Below are 16,460 nucleotides of genomic sequence, written 5' to 3'. Positions count from 1 at the left end.
ACCAATCTCCCAATTCCAACACCGCTTTCTCCCTCCGCGTTGAGAAAGTTCAACTTCTCACACCGTTTTCAAACCCTATGTTCTCCCCTTTCTCTCTCCCAAAAGTGATGTGAGTTGATTTTAGGATTTTCATTTTTTGGTGTGACACTTTGCTTAGATTGTGATTTTAGGAATTTAAGAGTGAAAACCTTAAGAAAATCTCCACTGGACATTAACTTAACCAAGTGGTTAAGTAGATGTGAATGTTCATTTCACAAAGACAAAGATCAAAAGACAAGATATGGTGAGAATAGATGCAAAACTCAAATGATTAAGACAAAACCGAAAACAATATAATGAAGGAAACAAAGACAATGAACATGGAATGGAAGGTGAAAATGAAGGAGAATGTAAGAAGGAAACTTATGGAAAATGAGAGTGATGTTCACGCCACTTGATGGGTGGTAACCAACAAGATGAGTGGAAGGCCGCCATTTGAGAGCTTCATTCTCATCAAGATAAGAGCAAGGGAGAGGAGATAACACTCACTCAAGCTCACACAATATTTGTGCATAGTAACTCTTCTTCTATTAATTTCAACTTGTAAAATACACTAGGTATGCTTCCTATTTAGAGGTGAAGGAGCCTTGGAGAACAAGCTAAAGGGGTAGGATGGGAAAAGGGAAAAAATGGGCAGCCTTAGGGTGATTAAGTCAATCCCGCATCCTAGGCTTGTCCTTATAGAAACTAGGTTAAAATGCCTTCCAAAAAGGGCTAGAAACAAGCTAAAATGCTACACACACCCCCTATTATGCTAAAGGTACCTTATTCTAGCCTATATTTTCTATTTGGACCCCCAAAGTGAGCCTAAATTATTTACAACATATGCTAATTATTCTTAAGTAGACCAGCAAGAAGAACTAGAGATGCTCTGGTCTTTGTCCATTTCTCCCTCTGGTGAGGTCTTCACTTAAATGTTGAGACGACCTTTCATAGTGTGCATCCTTGGCCATCTTCTTGTTGTCTTGGTTTGTATCACAAAGCCACATCACCATCATGACATTTACAACAATGTCCTTGCCGCATCTCCCACTGTTTCCACGTTTGCAGCGTCAAGAGTGTGTAACTTGATAGAGGGTGTTAACAAAATGTTTTCCTACTCATAACCATGCGTGCACGCGTAATGGAGACAACGCTTATATGTCTTCTTATTTTTTGTGCTCCTTTCCAATAATATTTTACTTTTACAATAAGAATTAGAGGATGATATTTTCCACATTTTTATCCATTATTTTATTCTAAAATTTTATTTATTATAATTATCTGAATATAATATTTTTATTATTAAAAAAATTGTTACGTAGTTGTGTTCAAAATTATTATCAACAAGTTATTATTTCTCTAAAAAATATTTAATTAAACATACTCTTATTTTCTTATTATTTTTTATTTCTTTAGTAAGTGATTTTGTCTTGATATCAAGTATTATTACTTAAATAAATAAATAATACATTTTTTTTATCAGCAAAAAATAAATGAAGAGGTATTTCAAGGATACCTCAATCCTAATACAAGTCAACCTCAATCTAAACCATACGACCAAACTCCTTGCTCAAACCGAACAAGATAAGTTAATAAGACATACATAAACATAAAAGAACTCCGAAATCAGAAGAAAAAAAAACCATCTAACTTATTCTAACAAATCTCATACAGATTAAAGGCTAAAGACACCAATCGGAATACGAAAAACTTACCCTGCGGACTTTGAAGTTTACCCAAGATCAGACCTTCACTTGCACCATGGTAAAGATTTCAATGTGATCTACTCTACCACTGTTGAAAATCGTTTTATTCCTATGTTTCCACAACTCAGCTGTCATTGTCACCCACACACAACCCCAAATCTAATTAACGCTTTTACTCATCCCACTTATCTTAAAATTTGAAAAGTGCACTTTTGGGTCACAATGCTCTGTCAATGCCGCCTCCAACCACTCATAACATTTAGACCAAACTAGCCAGACGACTCTGCATGTGCAAAAGAGATGGGACGTAGTTTCCTCTTCCTCCCCGCACAGACCACAAATACACTAACCATACTAATTTCTCTTCTCACTAGATTCGCTTTAGTCGCTATCTTATCCTCCAGAACCCTCCAGGCAGTGAAGAGAGCTGAAGGTTGAGCCTTTAACTTCCACAGTCCCACATACGTGTCCCTTGCATCCTCCTGAGTTTCTTCCTAAAGAATTTTGTAAGCAGATTTGACAGTGTACTCTTTGGTCTCGTCAGCTTTCCAAACCCAAATATCCTCTTTCTCCATGTTGACTCTCTTCTCTTCCAGCTGACTCAACAAATCTTATTCTTGGGCCCTTTCCCATTCAAACAAATGCCTTCTCCATTCTATCTTCCACTCCCACCCTATATTTTCTTGCCTCTCCCCTGCTTGCCAAAGGAGAGATTCCTTTTCAAAATAGATTGAGAGCAACTTTGGAAATTTTTCTTTGAAATTCATATTTCCCACCCATTTGTCTTCCCAAAACCTTATCTCCCTACCATTCCCTATCTCCCATGAGTAGTTATCCTCAAAGTTTCCTTTCCACCCCTCAAGTGCCCACCCTTCCTTCAAATCCCTCCACCAAAGAGAGTCTGAAATACACTTCCTTTGATTCCTAACTTCCCTCCATCCGTCATATTTTGAATCCAACACTTCTTTCCACAAGCCCTTTTTCTCATAACGCAACCGCCAAATCCACTTTCCTAACAAAGAAATATTGAACCGTCTGATTTCTAACATTCCCAATCGCCCATCTTCCTTCGACTTACATACATTTGTCCACGAAGCCCATGCTATTTTCCTTCCTTCCGATCCTCAACCCCACAAGAAATTTCTTTGAAACTTCACCATTTCCTTCACCACCATAGCCGACATTTTGTACAGAGACATGTAAAACAGGGGAAGAGATGACAAGACCGATTTTATCAGACAAAGTCTACTAACCATACAGATATACTTGCCCTTCCATCTACCAAGTATTTTTCTCACTCTCTCCACCACCCCTTCCTAAAACTTACTTCTTTGACATCCCCCCTACTATCATTCCCAAATATTTAAATGGAATCTCCATCAGAGCAGAATTCAAAATAGATGCACAACGTTGCACCGTTTGCAAATTATCTCCTACCCCACCAATATTACTCTTCTCAAAATTAACCTTTAAACCAGAGGCTAATTCAAAGCAATTAGGATAGCTTTGATGACAAACACACTTTCCACTTTCGCTTTGCAAAAGAACAAGGTATCATCCGCATAATGAAGCATGTTTACCTTTATGGACTTGTCTCCGATCTCCTGGCTTTCTAGCATGTCTTTCTCCACTGCCTTCCTAACAACTCCAACCAATCTTTCTGCCACAATTAGGAAAAGAAAAGGAGTTAGAGGGTGTCCTTGTCTCAACCCCTTCCGCAGTTTAAACTCTTGAGTAGGACTCCCATTTACTAGCACGGATACCGAGGATCATTTGAGACATGCTCTTACCCATTCAATCCATTTTCTGCAGAAACCAAGCCTGCCTAGCATGTAATAGATGAAGTCCCAGATGACCGAGTCATAAGCCTTTTCATAGTCAATTTTGAAAAACACACAACTTGTCTTTCTCCTCTTCACTTCTTCCAAGACTTGTTTTGCACTAAAACGTTGTCCATCAACCCTCTTCCCTCCAAGAAAGCGAATTGCCTACCATCAATGACTTTGTGCAAAACATTTTTCAACCTCAAAGAGAAAATTTCAGTCACAATTTTGTATAGGCAACCAACCAAAGAAATTGGTCTAAAATCTTTCAGCTTTTGTGGGTTATAAACCTTAGGAATCAAGGAAATAAACAAGGCATTCGTCCCCCTAGGCCATCAACCGCCTTTCTCAGTATCACAAACAACCCTGAAGACATCAACCTTTAAAACCTCCCAACAAAACTTAATGCACCCAAAGTTAAATCCACCCAGTCTCGGGCTTTTATCACAATCGCAACACCAAACCGCGTGTTTATTTCCTTTTCAGATATTCTTCCTACCAACTTTTTTTTTAAACTTTTGAGAAAACTTATTTAAAAAATAAAAAAAATAAAAAAAATCAGCTTTCGCCTATTTTGTGAGAAACAACTTGTAATTCTTCTCATATCTTATGCGTAGATGCACAAGAAGATAAAAAACACACCAATTAAAAAAATACATAAATTGTGTTCATATGAAAAAATTAATTATTTTTTTAGTATAAATAAACAAACCCTCTATAACACAAAAATGTGACATGGAGTAAATGTAAAATTAACAAATTATTATTTTAATAAATTTTATACACAAATTTACATTTTATATTTATTTTTCTTTTTTTAACTCTATCTAAAGAAATAATTTTGTATCAACAAAAAGGTAAATTATAAAATGTATTATATATAAAAGACTTTTCAACCCGTATAAATAGCGACTAACACATAGAGTGAGTTACATTGATCAGGATTTATGACACCTATTACTTCTAGTCGTCTTCAAAAAGTCCTATAGTTACTATATATGCCAATAAACATGTTATACAAAAATTGTTTACCATTTGTAAGAGGTAGTTGTAGTTATTACCCAATTACTTTTCCTTTGTTACAATTCCATTGTAATATTTAATCATTTGGAAACTTCTAGCTGCATCATTCTTCTAACTGTTTCTACTATTGCATATTGCCCTGCAATTTGTGGATCCAATTCTGTCGTTTTTTTCTTTCCATGAACTCTTCCTCTTTTATGTGTTATCAGGTTGCGCCTCAACAACCAATTCAACAAGCCAAAAGAAAGGTTATACTACATTTTGTATAACATATATTATTGTTTTTTAATTGCTACATTATATATCTTCTTATGATGTTTCCTACAATGTAATGAATGTCTTATTCTCCCCTCCTTTCCTGATTGCCTATGTTATTATCAGTTGTACATATATTTGTAGCAAGATATGGACACAACTTTATACTAGAACGTCAGAATGGTTAAAACTTGTTTATTCTTTCAGTTTATATTCATTTCCTGATAGATTATGACTGCATTGATTTGGTGCATTGTACGAGATATAAGTACTAATCAAAATATTAGAATTTAACTTTTGGAGTTTTATACTTCATCCACCAATTTTCTCATTTGGCTCACCTTCTATCCTAAACACACTACTATTTCTATGATTCCAAGCACTCATAATAGATATCCCACACACCCCTCAAAAACACAATCCTTTTCTAATTAGTTCCTTTAGATTAAATTGTTGAAATGGTTTAGCTTTATTATATTATAGTGTATATTTGATAAGTGTCTAATTTCAGTAATATTTCATATTAAAATATAGGCACTTATGAGAATTTAGTGCTAATTTACCTATAAAATAATCTCTAATTTATGAATCATTCTTACATTTTTATGAACTTTATTTGAATAAGAGCATTTTATTCCCAAATTTGGTGTTAATTGCAGATTTCTAGGGAAGATTGAAGATTTGGAATAAAGAAGAATAATTTGAGCTAAAAAGATAAAGCTGGAAGGTCCCAAAATGGAAAAAGATACAAAGAAAGATTGAGCATTTTTTTATGTTTTATTATTTAGCCCATTAGCGCGACCCAGGAAACAACTTAGCCCTAGAAAACTAGGATAAGTATAGGGCTAGAGGTTCAACCCTAGGGTGCCAGATTGAGAGGAAAACACCATAGAGTGAATTGTAACTCGATTGGGAGAATGCAATGTGTTAGAAGTATGGGTAGCTAATTCTACCCTTTGGGATTGAGAGTAATTTGCTCAAACTCTTATGTATTGAGGTGATATATTATATATTAATATTCAGTTCTTGATTGATTATTCGTATTGTTGTTTTACTTTTAACTTTCCGTGACAAATTGAGAATCTTAAATATGACCGAGAGGTATTTTTAGGGTTTGGACCTAAACATCAATACTTAGCATATTTGAGTGCTAAGGATATAATTGCCATTAACGTCTGAGTGTGATTCTAAGTTGTTTTTATAAATATGCGATGGATCGATATTTAGGAAACATTCTTAAGGATTTTATATGCAAGAGATCGATATAAATGAATTTTCTACGGACATCAATTTCAATCAAAGAACTCAATATTAACATGCTAATCAAAATACATGAGAGTTGGAGAGATGAAACCTAATCAATATTTTTCCAATTGAAGCAACTAATTCTTTGTTTGTTTTCTTATTTATCAGTGCCAACACAATCACTTCTAAACTCTTTTTATTGTTATGTTGTTATATTTAACTAATATTGTACTTGATAATTTACTGTTCCTTGTGGGATCGATATCTGTCTGTTTTTAGGAACAATTATTACTTCTGACAAACACGGTGCACTTGCCGTAAAAAGTCATCAATATTACACACCCTAAACCTTACAAAAATACATAATACAATGGTAAAGTGTGATGAAAAATTTAACCAGACAAACTCTCTCTGCGAAGGACAAAGAACCTATCATTCGATTTTGTTAATATGATTTTAATTTTATTTAGCAGTAGTTGCCATTTGTTTTATTGGATTTCCTCCTACCTTCATTCGTAAAACATGAATGGAATAGTGATAAGACCAGAATTTAGAGTGCTCGAAAACCTTCTCAGTTGGGCGTCCAATATGCCTAATCCTCCAATCTTACTTTTATGAATATTTCAAAATTCATTTTCAACCGGGAAGCTGAAGTCTCTCATAGAATAATTTCATAAAAAAAGTATTATTACTCTTTACATTCTTTTCTGAAATTACAATGCTAATTATCTTTATATGCGACGCAACTATACGCTATTGAGAATATTCACACCAATGGTACTTAGTTAGACAAATAAAAACAATTTTGACGAAAACTATAATGCTTGCAATTTTGTTTCAAATGAAGATAACTATCGTGCAGGTGATATTGATAATAATAAGTTCACATTTTAATCTAAAAAAATAAATAGAACTATACTTTTTTTAACAAATAAGTTAAAATATTTTAAAACTGATGATTAAAATGCACAATTCAACTCCATTATAAGTACTACTTTTTATAATAAAAATAGTTTTTATTTAAAATTTACATCTATTCCAAAAGTAGTATTTTTTTTCTATTTTACCTACTAAAACATGTTTTTGATTTAAATTTAAATTTAAAACTGAAACTAAAATGTGTGGTTAATTCCCAATAAATTTCTCCTCAAACTATTGCACTGCTTCTTAAATTTAATTGAGTGTGTTAGAAGTAAATGAAATTATGAAAAAAAAGGCTAGTTAAGATAACTTTCTAAATTTATCTTGTTTAAAAAAATATCAATTGCGAATTCTTTTGTTTAGACTAATAATTTTTAATTTTGATGAATAACTGTATCAATAAATTATGGAAATACAAGCAGAAATGCACTAGTTATCGTGAAAGCTGTAGCTATTGATTACATTTATCAATTTTAATTATACAGGATATTCATTGTACTCCATCTCATCAGTATATTTGTGTATAAAAAAACGAAACCATATTATTAATGAGAGCTATGATACAATTATTAGAAAAAAATTAATTGTCACGGTTATTGAAAAAGAATACAGACAAAAAATATGCGTGTAAAGTGAAAGTATGATCATGAGAAACTATGATGAGTTTTGAAGTGAGAGGGGATTATCTCATTCAGACATCATCACATTCAAACCCCAAGAGATTATTAAAGAGATTCTTTACGTTTCTTCTGGACTCTGCATATTCTACCACTCTCAATGTACACTGACACTTCATAAATGGCGACATATTTTCAATATTACGAAGCGAAACGACAATGGTCACAGTTCTAAATAAAGTGACCGTCTTATTTCACCAATCTTGGAAGCAGTACTAATTATATTGGTTTTCCTTCTATTCTTTTAATCTCCTTACAATTAATGAACAATTCCACCCAAAATACTACTTCATTAGAGTCTAAGTGTCTTTACGTTTTCAATATAAATACTTGAAATGCTTTCTAATTTTAATATGTGAAATCAAAAGAGGAGATCCTTTCAAGCATTCTACAACAAAGGGTTGTATTCTTAGATACTCGATACTTGTTTTTTTCCGCTACAATGGCTTCTTTGGGAACAGAGAAATGTATTACCTTGAAGCTTATGGTACTCAAAGAACAAAGCAAAGTTATCTTTGCTGAAGCAGGGAAGGACTTTGTGGATGTTCTGTTTAGCTTCTTAACATTGCCATTAGGAACAATATTAAGACTTGTTCGCAAGGAGTCAAAGTTGCAGCCACTTGAACTTGCATCACTGAGCTTGATCTATCAAAGTGCTGAGAATCTTCCCATAGAGTGTCTTCGCACAGATACGTGTGAAGAAATGCTACTGCGTCCGAGAAACTCAATGGAAGATCATTCTAGGAGTTTGAAGATAAACATTGACGACACAAAACCCACACAGTATTTTGTATGTAACAACTGGGTTCAATGTGGACAGAAAGAAGGCCCAGTCTTGATAAGCACCTTCAAAAATAAAAGTTGCAGATGTGGGGTTATCCTACAAACACCAATTTCTCCTGAAACCTCTTGTGTCTTTGATGGTTTTGTTAATAGTAATGCCAGTTTCTTGATCACGGATGATCTGAAAGTTTTCCCAAACTTATTGGCTACATGTGTTAATGTGCTGAAGGATAGTGGAATTAAAGACATGTCTTCAGTAAGCGAAATGACGGTGAATATAACAAAGAATCAGGTTTGCATTTCATCTTCGTTTCTTAAGATACAGTTTATTAACTGTTTGACTTAACACTGATGATTATGCATCGAGTTTTGTTTTTTTAGGTTGTGGACATGTTGAAATGTTGTTTCTGCTCAAGGACAGTTTTGACAGATTTGTTCTTAGAAAAACTTCCTCGTGACATATCACAGGAAAGTGGAAGAATAACTCCCTGGAATCTTAAAGCAAATAATTGTGATGAAATCATAGTGAAAATAATGATGAGAAAATCTAATGGGAAGATACTGTTAGCGGAAGGAAAAGCAGATTTTGCAGACTTTCTTTTTAGCTTGCTGACTATTCATTTAGGAGGAGCATTACGTTTGATGGAAGGCGGTTCGTATGTTGGGAGTGTGGATGGATTGTACAAGAGTGTTGTTGATCTGGATGAACATTATTTTACCACAAAGGAAGTAAAGAACAAGTTTGTTAATCCTGTACTTGCCCCACAGTTCAAATTGTGTAATTTGCTACCTTTAAGCTGCGACAATTTCCCCGATGTTTTTTGTCTCGATAGGCGATCCAGCCGTAACACGATAACTTACAGTTTAACTTCCATAAATGAGGATTTTCTTTTGTGTGGATCTAATAAAAGTTTGCTAACCGTGTCTCTCTCTGCGGAGGATGTATTGTATTTATAATTAAAGAAAGGTAACTAATTGCATACAGGGTTGGATTCATGATTCGCTTCTTAAGGCAACTAACCAACTAACGTGTTCCACTTCTACAAACGTGTTCCACTTCTAACTGACTAATTCTAATAGTCCCCTTCATTCCCAACAGGTTTTATACATGTTGAGATTGTTACAATGTGTAATAAAGAGAGAGTTCTAGACAGTGGTTTTGTTAGGATATCAGCCACTTGATCACTTGATGAAATAAACCGAACTTCCATTGCTTTGCGTGCCCCTTGTTCTTGAACAAAATGGAAGTCAACTTCAATATGTTTTGTTCTTGCATGAAACATTGGATTTGAAGTTAAGTATGTAGCTCCTAGATTGTCACACCAGAGTCGATGAGCTTTTGATTGATACACACCAAGCTCTTTCAATAATGATTTTATCCAAATCATTTCTGCTGTCAGATTCGCAATGGCCTTGTATTCTGCTTCGGTGCTCGATCTGGACACTGTGGCTTGTTTTCTAGAGCTCCAGGAAATTAGATTTGCTCCAAGAAATACAGCAAAGCCGCTAGTTGAACGTCGATCATCAGGACAACCAGCCCAATCAGCATCAGAAAATCCGGACAACAGCATTGTTGGAGACTTCTGAATTTTGATTCCCAAATCTAATGTGCCCTTGACATAACGAAGGATTCTCTTTACAGCACTCCAATGAGCATCAGTAGGCGTATGAAGGTATTGGCAAACCTTGTTGACAGCAAATGCCAAATCAGGCCTGGTCATTGTCAAGTATTGCAATGCTCCCACAGTACTTCTGTATTTAAATTGTTCTTCATTTGACAAGAGTGTTCAGCTGAGCCCATTGGAGTGGACATGGGTTTGCATTTTTCCATGTTTGCTTTCTTCAACAAATCTAATGCATATCTTCGTTGTGACAGTGTGATGCCATCTCTTGCCTTCTTGACTTCAATACCCAGAAAATATTCAAGACCACCTAAGTCTTTTATAGCAAAATCTATTTTCAACTTCTGAATCAACCTTTCGGTGGCTTGATCAAAGGAGCTCACAATAATTATATCATCAACGTATATGAGCATATAGATGGTTACCTCTCTGTTTTTAAGGATAAACAAAGATGAATAAGCTACAAAAGCTCTAAAGCCTAATTCCATAAGTTTTCCAGTCAGCCTTGAGTGCCAAGCCTTTGGAGCCTGTTTCAGGCCATAAAGCGCTTTCTTGAGTTTGCATATGTATTCCTTTGGTTTATATGGGTCTTGAAATCCCGGTGGTTGTCGCATGTACACTTCCTCTTCCAAAATTCCATGCAAGAATGCATTTTGGATATCAACTTGTCTCATATTCTAGCCTTTGGTTACTGCTAGTGAAAGAATAACTCTGATTGTTGATGGCTTGACCACGGGGCTAAAGGTATCACTGTAATCAATGCCAAATCTTTGCTTGAACCCTTTAGCAACCAACCTTGCTTTCAATCTCTCCACTGATCCATCCGCTTTCCTTTTCACTTTATACACTCAGCGACTATCAATGAGATTTATGCCAGCTTTGGTGGAACGAGATCCCAGGTCTCATTGTGTTGTAATGCTGAGAGCTCATTATTCATTGCTTCCTGCCAACCTGGACTTTGTAGAGCTTCCTGCAGGTTTTGAGATTCAGTAACTGTATCAGTCTTAGTAGCATTTTTCAGTACATTTATTGTGGTCGGATTTTTGACAGTGACAACACCGGTAAACTTTCTTGAGGTCTCTGAATATCTGACATTACCATCAGTGAACTGTTTTGCTTGGACAATGTTATTTTTCAATCTTGTTCTCATTGGGTGTTGATTAATCGCCTCAGATGTTTCACCATCAGAAGTTTCTTGTTCGAACATCTGTTCTTGGAAATTGGTCGGACTGTTCTCAGCTTCCTGTTCTGCAACAATTTCTGAACTTATTGTATTATCTGCAGGATGTAAGCTTATACCAGACAAGTTGTTATTAGCAACATTATTAGATTGACCATCAATTATACGAGAATCATTAACAACTGGTTCAATATTTGTGAGAGCATTTTCAGTGTATGGAACGGGTTTAACGAAGGTTGGAAGTAGAGCAGGCTGGTGTGAATTTTTGGTTTGGATTGATGACTTAGAATTTAATTCTTCAAAAGGAAACACATTTTCATCAAAGATTACATCTCTAGAGATGTAAATTCGTTTTGTACTTCTATCTAAGCACTTGTATCCCTTATGAGAAGAACTATAGCCTAAGAAGACACACCTAGTGGTTCGAAAACTCAGTTTCTTGGTGTTGTAAGGCCTTAAATTGGGCCAGCAAGCACAGCCAAACACCTTAAGCATGGTGTAATCTGGATTTTTTGCAAATAATTTATGAAGTGGTGTGTCTTGCTGTATGATTCGAGATGGTAGTCTATTTATAAGGTAACAAGCTGTATTGAAGGCTTCATCCCAATAGGACAAAGGCATGTTAGCTTGGGCAAGTAAAGTAAGGCCAGTTTCCACAATGTGTCTGTGCTTTCTTTCTACCAACCCATTTTGCTGATGTGTGTGAGGACAAGAAATACGATGCTCAATTCCAGTTGTTTTGAAATATTGGTGCAAACGATGGTATTCACCCCCCCAATCTGACTGGACAGAGCGAATTTTGGTGTTTAGCATGGTTTCAACATGTTTTTGAAACTGAAGAAACACAGACTCAACATCAGACTTGTATTTCAAAAAATAAATCCAAACATATCTGCTAAAATCATCAACAAATGAAACATAATATTTAGAATTATTCACTGAGACAATGGCTGGACCCCATACATCAGTATGAATCAATTGAAGAGGTGTTGTAGATACATGTTGAGAAGAAACAAAGGGTAATTGATGTGCTTTTCCTAGTTGACAAGCATGGCAAATTAAGGAAGAAGAAACTCTAGTATCTAGAGCTAAGTTATTATTTTTCAAGATTCTAATTGTGACTGGGAAAGCAGGATGCCCAAGTCTTCTATGCCATTGTTCTTTCGAAAGTTTGGCTGTCAGGAATGCTTTGCTGGAATTATTTGGTAAAGTGTAGAGGCCATTCTTACATCTACCTGTGAGCAGAAGTTCCTTCGTGGCTCGGTCCTTAACAAAAAAACAGTTTGGGTGAAATTCCACAAAGGCATTATTATCAGATGCTAGTCTTTGTACTGAAATCAGATGTTTATTGATTTTAGGAGCATATAGGATATGTTTCAGTACAAGAGATCTAGATGAACCAGAAATTAATGAGTTCCCAATATGAGAGATGGACAAACCTGAGCCATTTGCAACTTGAATCTGATCAGTGCCATTGTAACCTTCGTTGGTGGTAAGTCTTTCTAACTCGTTGGTGATGTGATCCGTGGCTCCAGTATCTACGTACCAGTTTGCATCACCAGTATATCCACTTATGGCCACAACTGCTTGTTTAAGATTGTCTTCGGCTTGATATTCCTGATCAAATATGTGCCAACATTGCAAAGCATCATGGTTTGGCTTACCACAAATCTGATAGACTTTGTCTGAGTTGCTTTGTGCCTTTGATGGCTGACGTCCAAAATTGTTTCTAGTGTGCCATGTTTGTCCTCGACCACCATTTGATTGACGACCACGACCACGACCACCACGACGTCCATTAGTTCCTCCTCGATTAGACATTCTGTTGACATTGTTAGCAGAAGAAAATTGCTCAAGAGTACCATTACGCAGATGACGCATCTCGTAGCTCAGCATATGAGCATACACATCGCTGACAGTGTAAACATCTGTTCTAGTTGTAATGCTTGTGACAAAAGGATCATAATCTGGACCAAGTCCTTGCAGCATGTAGGCGATGAGTTCTTCATCCTCTACTCGCTTGCCAATGGCAGCAAGAGTGTCTCTGAGACGTTTTACTTTACGAAAATAGTCAGCAATTGTCATGTCCTTCTTTTGGATCGTGGAGAGTTCCATACGGATCTGCATTGCTCGTGCTCGAGATGTGGAGGCAAATTGCCGCTCCAGCGTATCCCAGGCTTCTCGTGCAGTGGTGATTCCGACCACCGTGCTGAGAACTTCCTCGGTAACCGATGAGTTGATGAGACTGAGTACCAGCTGGTCCTGGAGGTACCAGACTGTGAATTCAGGATTAACAATAATTTTGCGGCTCCTTGTTTCTTCACTTGACTCAACCGCAATCTTTGGTTTGGTGGTAGCATGGATCCATCCACAAACCCAACCAGCCCCTGACTACGTAAATAGGGAAGGATTTGAGCAGACCACAATAAATAATTTTCTTGTGTGAGTTTAACATTAATCACTTGGCTGATTGATGGTGAAGACATTGTATTGATTTGAAGGGAGTTCGACATGGTTAGCAGCAGAAAAAGATGGATCTCGTGGATCTCTAGCGCTCTGATACCATAATAAAAGTTTGCTAACCGTGCCTCTCTGTGCGGAGGACGTATTGTATTTATAATTAAAGAAAGGTAACTGATTGCATACAGGGTTGGATCCATGATGCGCTTCTTAAGGCAACTAACCAACTAACGTGTTCCACTTCTACAAACGTGTTCCCCTTCTAACTGACTAATTCTAACAGGATCCTCTTTCTGATCCAATAAGCAATGGTGAAGGTTATATTAAAGGACCGACAGCATATATAGCCACTGATGATTTGGTTGTGACCCCGTCGTCCTCCATTTGCCTAATGTCTTTGTTGAGCAGTATGAGCATTCCCGTTGATGACTTAGAAGAGAAAGTGGTTAGCATTGGGATGGAGGAGGTAAGAGCAGTAAAATTAAAAGATTATGCTTTCTTTGTAATCTAGTCCTAACCAATTCTTAGTTCATATGATTTCTGTGAATCTACTTTTTAGTTTTCTTCTTTACATATAATAAAAAATTTATGTTGCAGGGTGTGCGCATACTACAAGCGTCTTTGACCTCTAAATCAGCATTAACATTAGTTCCTGTTTGTTTTTATGAATGTACTGTTCAAGAGGAAGGATGTGAGTGGATATTCGTGGTTTGGATCAAGGGATGTGCAGGGAAGTGAAGGAGAGGGTATACCTGTGAAGAGTAAATATCCTCTCCCCTCAGAATGAAGAGATGTAGAGGGAAAGTCATGTCAGCATCCCTTATTTCCAAATTTACCTTCATTTGAATGTATCACAATGTTTCATTTGAATGTATTAATATTTAAAAAAATTTATTGTACAATGTTTAATATATATATATATATATAATATTTAAAATGAAGAAACAAATCATAATAAATTTTAAAGAAGTTTTAAGTTTGTTTATTATTTTATAAAATATTATAAATCAGTGTAAAAAAATATAGTTAAATAAAATCTTCCATTTATATATTAGTTATTAGAGTAGATTAGGTGATACCTATTTTTCAAGTTCTAATCAGATATTTTATTAAATGTGATTGGATTTAGTTTTTTTTAAGAAAAAAATATACTATATCTAATTAAAATTGAAAATATTACCTGGATTTGATCATGATCATCACCAAAAGATTATACTAAACATTTTTCATACTAAATATTTAATTTATTTAATACAAAAAAATCCCTAAAAACAATTCATCACTTAAAATAATTTTATTCTAACATAAATTATTCATTAGAAACTGAAAATATAATTAATATATTTTCACGTATTTTTACATAATTTATTAATAAAAACTACATTTTATTATAAATATTAGTTATTAAATAAATTTATCTAACACAAATATTTAATAAAACAAAATAATAATAATTAATTATTCAACTATATTGGATTATACTACTAATACATTTTTATCCTTATATTTTATTATAATTTTTTATGGAATCCTTTTCTATGGTTAATTAAGTTATATTTTTGTTACTATTGTATTTTTTAATTGTTTTATTGTGAGGTTTTTTAATATTAAAAAATAGTAATTTTTTATTTATATAAGATGTGATTTATTTTTTAATTTTATAGTATATGTTTAATATTTAAAGAAATTATTTGAAATTCTGTTTTTATTTTTTATTTTTTTTATGTTTATATTAATATATTTTTATATATAGTTATTATGTTTATGAGTTATAATTTATTTTATTATAATTTTTTATGAAATTTTTTTCTATTGTTAATTATGTTATATTTTTATTTTTATGATTTTTTTTTAATTTCTAGAGGATTTTTAATATTAAAAAATAATATCTTTTTATTTATATAAGATTTGATTTATTTTTCAATTTTATTACTTGATGTTCTGTTTTTATTTAATTTGTTGAATACATATTTTTTTTCTAATTATAGTTTTTATATTATACATATTTACATTTAACATATATTTTTTTAATTATAATTTTTAAATCTACTAAATGTGTGAAAGTTTTTCATTTTTAAACAAAAACAACTCATTTTATTATTAATTTTTTTAATAAGCAAGGGTTAATCTGTAAAGTAACATTTCACACCTTTAAAAAAAATTAAAATTTCCTCATAACCATCACATCACTCACAAACTCCCATAAACTTTCCTCACACATCCACCTTAACATACCCCAATTCAAACACCCTCACTTTCTTCACACTTTTCTCACACATCCACTTCCTCAAATTCTCACACATTCCCTCCCTAATACAAACTGAGCCTAGAGCCTAGGTCTGAGCCACTTATTAACTAAAGTGAAGGAGGAGAAATGAGTTATCAATAGCTTTCTCCACACCTCACGATACATTTTGGGAGCAAAAGCTTTATCTTGATTTCAATGAGCTATATTTACTAGCAATCCTTTTCTTCTTGTTTCTTTGTTCATTTCCCGGAATTCTATCTTTAGAAATGTTCTTTTGTCGTACAATGATTTTTGCAGTATTGCAGCAATCTCGGTGCCTGATTATATTTGATCTTTTTGTTTTGGTATGATGTTCCTGATTTTATGCAGGAAAATGTCTTCTTTACATATATGGGTTACTTTTGCTTGCACCGTGAAGAGCTAATTGATTTAGATCGAATGTTGTCGAGATTTTTATTATATATATTTAATATTTCCAAATGTTAACTTTTTATTT

General features: G+C 34.2%; 1 protein-coding gene and 1 non-coding gene across 2 annotated transcripts; one reads left to right on the top strand and one right to left on the bottom strand.

The window, feature by feature from the left end:
- Positions 1-8,113: 8,113 nt before the first annotated feature.
- Positions 8,114-16,094, top strand: LOC137809552 (uncharacterized). The gene is made up of 9 exons (XM_090294020.1): positions 8,114-8,746; positions 8,836-9,401; positions 9,855-10,026; positions 10,083-10,181; positions 10,758-10,820; positions 11,250-11,363; positions 14,000-14,182; positions 14,314-14,364; positions 16,047-16,094. Exons 1-9 carry the CDS (start codon positions 8,114-8,116, stop codon positions 16,092-16,094), a joined length of 1,929 nt encoding a protein of 642 aa, XP_090150146.1.
- Positions 13,137-13,275, bottom strand: LOC137827320 (small nucleolar RNA Z247). Its single transcript, XR_011083710.1, has one exon. It is a non-coding gene; the product is annotated as a small nucleolar RNA Z247 (small nucleolar RNA).
- Positions 16,095-16,460: the final 366 nt, after the last annotated feature.

The sequence above is a fragment of the Phaseolus vulgaris genome, chromosome 8 (genome assembly GCF_051622355.1).
Source record: "Phaseolus vulgaris cultivar YP4 chromosome 8, ASM5162235v1, whole genome shotgun sequence".
NCBI lineage: Eukaryota > Viridiplantae > Streptophyta > Magnoliopsida > Fabales > Fabaceae > Phaseolus > Phaseolus vulgaris.
The sequence above is the reverse complement of the archived record's forward strand: the minus strand, read 5'-3'. Positions and strand labels throughout refer to the sequence as shown.

What these genes read in the sequence shown, in the direction of transcription:
- LOC137809552 (XM_090294020.1), top strand. Translation starts at nt 8,114, where the DNA reads ATGGCTTCTTTGGGAACAGAGAAATGTATTACCTTGAAGCTTATGGTA. An exon ending in CTCTCTGCGGAGGATGTATT is followed by an intron (nt 9,402 to 9,854) that starts GTATTTATAATT and finishes TTCTGCTGTCAG; the next exon opens with ATTCGCAATGGCCTTGTATT. An exon ending in GCTTGACCACGGGGCTAAAG is followed by an intron (nt 10,821 to 11,249) that starts GTATCACTGTAA and finishes TAATCGCCTCAG; the next exon opens with ATGTTTCACCATCAGAAGTT.